Source organism: Crocodylus porosus, unplaced genomic scaffold, assembly GCF_001723895.1.
Source record: "Crocodylus porosus isolate Cpor-Errol unplaced genomic scaffold, CroPor_comp1, whole genome shotgun sequence".
In the NCBI taxonomy this organism is placed as follows: domain Eukaryota; kingdom Metazoa; phylum Chordata; order Crocodylia; family Crocodylidae; genus Crocodylus; species Crocodylus porosus.
In genome coordinates, this window is record NW_017728951.1 from 15279637 (window position 1) to 15286417 (window position 6781).

The 6781-nt window shown below is 41.5% G+C and overlaps 1 protein-coding gene across 3 annotated transcripts in view; it reads right to left on the minus strand.

Annotated features, from left to right (window-relative positions):
• Window positions 1-3422, minus strand: part of ENO4 (enolase family member 4) — a 31286-nt gene extending 27864 nt beyond the window's left edge. For 2 of the 3 annotated variants that reach the window (XM_019555982.1, XM_019555983.1), the window contains exons 1-2: window positions 3213-3422; window positions 825-953 (exon numbers count right to left, since the gene is read on the minus strand). In XM_019555982.1, the coding sequence (XP_019411527.1) occupies window positions 825-953; window positions 3213-3362 (279 nt within the window). In that variant the 5' untranslated portion in view covers window positions 3363-3422. The remainder of the gene's footprint in view (window positions 1-824; window positions 954-3212) is intronic. The other variant, XM_019555984.1, reaches the window with a different exon arrangement.
• Between the last annotated feature and the right edge of the window lie 3359 nt (window positions 3423-6781).

Here is a 6781-nt window from a genome sequence, read left to right on the forward strand (position 1 = left end):
TGTAAATTAGTCATTTACAGATAGTAGAGGTAAAAAACCCCCCGAAAACCTTGAATAATTTTCAAAGTAGATTTTAAAATGTTCTCCTTTTCTGAGCATTTTAAGTTATACAAATGGTCACAGAATCACAGAGAACTAAGGGTGGAAGGGACCTCAAGAGATCACCTAGCCCAACCCCCTGCCTGAGGCAGGATCATCCCTATCCAAACCATTCCATACAAATCCATTGTCGAACGTCTTAGTAAGCTACAGTCAACCCTGACACAACACAAGACATAACACCCTAACCTGCCACAGGTAAAGCAGGGGAATCATAGCAGCCAGCATCCTCCCTCTGATAGCTTCAGGAAGAGGGCCAAGCCCCCACTACAGAGGATGGCAAAACCCCCCACAGGCTGGTTAAATTTGTGTGAGAACAGGAGAGAGTCTTCAGTACCTATTGTGGAGTAGTTATCAATGGAATAATAGATGCTCATGAACACAGGCAAATACAGTGTTGATCTTGTACTTTTATGACACTAGTTGCTATGTTTAAATGGACTGACAACCATATCATTCTGCCAGGATGAAATACACATATATTGTGTTCATCCCTGACTGCCCTTGATTTTTTTTTAATAGCATCACAGGAATAAAAGTCAGGCATCTCAAAACATATGAATGAAAATAAACATCCTTTCTTTTAATATCCTCAGGCACTTATTTCCATAAAAACTGATCCAACTTGTGTCCTTCACTACCTCTCATTTGAACTGAAATGTAGCAAAAATGTGTTTTTCTCTACAATAATGTCATATTAAGATATGTAACAAAGCAAGATGTACCTTTTCATTGTTTTTAACGGTGCAAAATACTTCCACTTCTAACGTTGGTCGACCCACTCCGTCAAGGACCTTTTTTCCAACCAGTTTGCATATTACTGGAGGTTTTGAGTATTTGGAGAAGTAGTTAGCCTTGAACGAGAGAGTTTGATTAAAAAATGGTTTCTGTATAAATCAGGTTTTCATTCTATGTTAGCATTAAATCCATTGTTGAACCCTGATATTCAAGATAATTCAGTTACCCTTGTTATCTGCTTAAGAATCAGTTCAGGATTTGGGCTTATCCAACATAGTACTATTCATTTCTATTCAGGATCACGTACAAGCTCCTTGCCCACCCACTGCCCTCTAGGAGTTGCTGTCTGTCTTATCCGTAGACAGAAAGTTCTGTCTACGGATAAGACATTTAGTTAAAAAAAAAAGTGCCTGCTTCTGGAAGGAAATACAGGAAAGAGTGCAGTCAGGAACAATTCTGCTAATGCCATGTGGCGTTTTAGTAGGCTTTGCTGGATCTGGCCTCAAACAAATATTAAAGATCCCAAGGCAGGTTTTAATTAAGTAGTTGTCAGCCAAATAAGTATTTATTTTCAGTGCTTGGAAGATGGGAAATGCTATAGATAATTATGTGATTTTTAAAAAATGAAAATACTATAAAATAATCCTTGTGGCCTGACCATTACCATCTTGAACAAAAAGTTCTTCTACTCAGCATTATGTGTAGGATGCGTCTGAATGCTAAAGACCTGAGGAAAAGAAATGACCGTATGTGGGAATGCTCCTCTTGCCCACAGTAACAAGTGCATTTCTCTTGTTCAGCTGGATATCTAGAGAATACACCAAATTTATTTTGTCAAGATGAGAACAGAGGAGTCATTAAAGGTAGTTACAGTTAAGTTTAATCTATCTAAGTGGTAGTTAGTGACCAAAGAGGAGAAGGCTGGTTATAGTAGAAGGAAACACATGTCAATGTTGTAAACCACATGGCATTCAAAATAAAACTGGTTTTGGCAAGGAAGAGGAATAGTCTTCCACATTAGAGAGGTAAGAAAGAACAGGAAGACATGCATAGCCATATATACAATACTGATGGGCAGATGGCTGCAATGTGGAGAGATACGTTAACTAAGGAGGAAAATGCATCTTGCTCCTGGGTATGAGGTGTGTTCAGCTATCTCAAGTATGCTAGTACAGTCTATACTCTTGTTGTTTTCTAGAAAATATATTAGGTGCTATCAATAGCTCCAGATTCTTTTGGGGTGTGATGACACTTAAAGCAGACCGGGAACAGTATCACAAATAACATCAGCAACGTAAGGCCATGTGATCATGGGAGACTTTCATCCAGAGGCACATTGCTGTCCATTCTACTGTTAGCACCAAACAGACGTTTTATTTCCTGTGCCACCGCCAGTGTTTAGCTTCGTTAGGCAGCCACGCTTTGCCAAACACCTGCCGGGGAAACCTGGCCTGACTTCTGTCCATTTCGCTCGGGGCCGTGGGGATCTGAATAGCAGCGCTGATGTGAAAAACTGACCTGTCCCTCTCCTACATTTGGGAGAGCCTAGGGCAGCGGCAGAAACGTTTAAAAACATCTGCCTGCAGACTCACGCAGCCAAAATGCTTTCCCCGGTCGACTGAAAATCAATCAAATTAGTTTAACACAACAGATGGGCTCTGTGGCAGGTGCATTTGGACCTATGCCTCAGTCCCAACAAAAAAACCCCAACCCCATGGACCGAGCCTCCAAATCGGTTTTTAGCTTCAATTTATCTGTGATTGTGGCGGGTCTTGAGCCTCCATCCTTGAAAGCTTTTCTATTTATTGAAAGAGCTCGACAGAAACCAGCTCCGCTCTCTAGATGAAATCTAAGGGTCTAGCAGCCAGAGGTAGAAGAAACGTGGGGGGAAACCCTGCTGTGAAACCTGGTGGGTTAAGCTAATCCATGAGGTTATATTGCAAGGTCTCCCTGCATTTCTTCTGCCTCAGGAGCCAAGGCCCTTGACTTTCCCCTTGGGAGTGGAGGTTTCGTTGCAGGGTCTCCCAGCTGTGCTAACCGCTAACAAAAGTGGTAACAAGACTTGTTGACCGTTAGCCCTTGGCCGTTATGTGGCTGGGGTTTTTCCAATGTGTGAAGGACCTGGAGGAAGACATGCTCCCTACCCTTCTCTCCCTCCTCTTCCCCCCCCAGCCTCGTTCTCGTTCCTCCCGCCCTTCTCCAAGCCCCGCCCACGCCTCTCCTGCAGGTGGTGATGGGAGCCGCGGAACCCTGGAGCAAAGGAGCTCGTCTGCGCCTGCGCACTTCAGCCCCCGTACCCTCCCTCTCGCGCCGCGTATGCGCACTGCCTCTCCCCCCCCCCTGCAGCGCATGCGCACTGCCACCCCCTCGGCTACCAGGTGGCCGTAGAGGTCGGCGGGCCGCAGTGGGTACGTGGCGTTAAGCGCTTCCTCCAGCCGCTGCGGCACTTCGTGGCGCTGGTAGTATTCGGCCGCCTGGCGCCTAAGCTCGCGCTGCTGCTGCTCCCGCTCCCCGCCAGGCTCCATGGGGCGGAGTAGGCCGCGGTATCCAGTTCGTTGCTGGGAGACGGGGCACGCTCTCGTCGCGCCTTCACGCGAGAGTCTCCACCTCCCCCCCCCCCCCCGGTTGTGCTTAGAACCCGGCGTTACGCCGCGCGCACCTCCCTCCGTAGCGCCTCTAACGGTCGTCTAAGGGCTGCTCCTCCCCCCCCCCTTTTGAGGGGGGCAGTTGCCCCTCTGCTGAGCTGAGTTTTGGTCTGAGGTTAAAGGAGTTATTTTTAATTTTTTTTAAAATAAAAAAGAGAGCCTTTTCTTTCACTGCCGTCTCAATTTCACGTCAGAGATTTTAAAAAAATCGGATCCCCTTGCGTATCAAGAAAAAAAAGGAGAAATAAAGAAGTCCCTGCCTGGCCAAATTGTGCAATATTAGCATCTTGAAAGAGGCGCAGATTATACCCTGCAAACCGTGGTGTGAAGATACAGCTGGCAAATGCCCCAGTAACTTTACTTCTGCATTTAAAGGCCCTTCACCTTCGATGAAAAGAAGCATTTCACAGCCTAAATTATCATTTTTAGTCTGCAATTTCCCACCAAAAAACTTTCACTGTGTTACCCCGCTCATTGGTAATTTTGTTGAAGTAACTGAAAATGGAGATACTTAAAAAGCTGTTAGCTGCACACATCCTTGGTGCTAAAATCAATATGTGGAGACCTTACTCATTGTATGTCCACTTCTATGGGCTGAGTGGTAATGAAGAAAAATCCCTACTGCATCATTTTCTTTCCCTTTCACATCCTTTTGAAATAGCATGGTACCTCGCTGAAGAGTTAAACTCACTTCCTCTGTCTGCTTTCTCAAAAGACATTTCTAAACTGAAACTAGATCTTCCTTCAAGGATGCGCAAAGAGATTTATTTGGCTTTTCCCTGGTGTCAAAGAGTTTGTGGGCTTGTAAGCAAATTGCGAATAGTGTCCTTCAAACTTAGTTTTAGATGACTGTATAACATTAACATAGCGAGGCACTTCATCGTCTTCATTTTTCCTTAATCTTTTTTTTGTTTGTTTGAGAAACTGACTTTCCCTTGATGATCTCAAATGTATGTAAGCTTTACTTATGTAAGTAGTCCCATTGAATTCAGATCAGAGCCTCAAGGCATAATCCGATATTACCTCCTCTTGGGTGTTGCTCAGTGTAAGGCTTGCAGAATTTGGCACTATGTAAAAGCATCACATTGAACTAAACAAATTGTGCTAAGTGTGAAAGTTGCACTGCTGACTTAAGACATTAACTCTAAGATGTTTTCATCTCATGCCTTTAGCAGGGGTTAAGTTGAAGGCATCGATGAGAGACAATCCTCGGGTGGAATAAGAGTTTTGATGGGTTCTTAACCCAAACTCTTTAGTTAACTGTAGAGAATAACGAATGCAAAGTAGTTTAAATCATTCTTAGTGCTTATTAAATTATCCATTTGAAATAACAGAAAACATTTCCTCAACTATTTATCATTTTAATTTGTCATACTAATATGGTATGTGTTTTTGTGCTTCTGTCATTTCCATTAACAGTAGCTTTAGCTACATGTACAGAGAGTATGACTTGTCCTATGATACTACCTCTTATTGTGTAGTTAACTGATTAATGAAGGCTCTACAATCCACTCATGCTATCTGCAAACCCTGTGCAACCCCATTATCATCATTAGGCTTGTGCAGGTGTAATTAATTGGAACTTAATTAACAGTTGTGTTGAATGAAAGTAATTTAGTTCCATTTCTCTTAGTTTTGTTGGCCCTATGGTGTTAACAGGAGTAAAACACAGTTAAAAAATAACATTTCTTTCTAAAATTAATATATGTGAGAACCCACAAGGAGCAGACCTGTGGAGGGAAGAGAATTTGTACAATTTTTTGCTTTGATAAGTGACTTTGTACAAATAGCATCTTCTCTGTCAATAGTGTTTCAGTGGTTTTATATGAGGAATAAATTTGGCCAGTGGAACGTAATTGGGTTGTACATCTATAACAGAGGTTATGTTTGAGCTATTGATGTTTTTAATGCATGCAAAAGTTCCTTCCTTTTCTTCTACAAGTAGACAGATTGAGTAGTTTATGATTGAAAATATTAGTAACTAAACTTACAGGCACAAATACATATTGTAAATTTAGCATCAGAGCTGCAGTATGCAAAACTCAAGTTACATTACAACAAAGCAGATGCATTGCTAAGCATACAAGGTCAAAAAGTCCACAGACTGGTTAAGTGCAACTTGAAGATGTGAAACAAAACAGAGTTGTAGTGGGACTTCTTTGTTGGACTGTTGCAGCGTCCTAAGTCGAACATGACAATTAGCTGTCCCTGTATATCTCACGTAATTGATACCTACCTTATCTTTATGTTACATAAAGTGTTGTATTATTTACAATTTTACCCAATGTCTAACACACCTGCAGGTTGCCTATATATATATATATATATAATAGAAAGCTATTACAAAACCAGTACCAGTCTGTTTAGACAACTCTTTGTTTTTTCTGGTAATTTCTCAGAGATCGAGTCCTCCACAAAGGTGCTTTTCTTTCTTGTGACTGCAGTTTGCCTGCATGGAAAAGAGATTCTTTCATGGTTGTTTCCAAATAATTGTTTCCTCTTTTCCCCATTTCAGAGGATATATGTCAGGAAACAGTCATATGAGCAAAGGACCATCGGTCATAACTTCTACGTTTGATTTGCTGTTTGCCAAAATCAAGTATTTTTATGGCGCTAATCACCATATTTAGGCACCACATTTAGCATAGACCTGTGAGCACTGTATAGGAGAATTGCCTTTCCATTTTAGAACACAGCCTTAAACTAAGCCCTTGAAAATCAGTTACGACCATAGTGTCTCTGTTAACTGCTCGGCTTCACAGGGCTACTTTGTGCTCATATTCCACTGACACAACCGTCTTTGAAGTCAAGTCTAAATATGTGAAAATTCCATGAAAAATCCAATAAGATTGAAGCTATGGTTTAAGTTTAGAAATCCAAGTACCCAAAAAATATAAGATATTACTTTCATGACTAAGCAACCTCCATTGTCCCATCTCCCATTACTTTTGTATCATATTCTTTTTTCACTGTCAGCTTCCCATATTCTGTTATTCAGCATAAGCTTGAGTCTGAAAGTTAATGACAGACTCATTTGAATTTTTTGCTAGGTTTTCACTTCCAGAACATGGTCAGGCATGACACTGAAAATAAGTCTTAGGCTTTGAGACAGTAGCTCAAATAAATCTATGTTCTTTTCCCCAGAGTTTCTGTTCTAAATTTGTATTTATTTTCACGGAGTTCATGTACCCTAAATAATTATGCACAGCTCTGATGAGTATTTAAAGTTGAATGTTCTTAGTTCTCATATTAAAGATACTTCTCCTGTGGATTGATTGTACTACTGCTGCATTGACCTG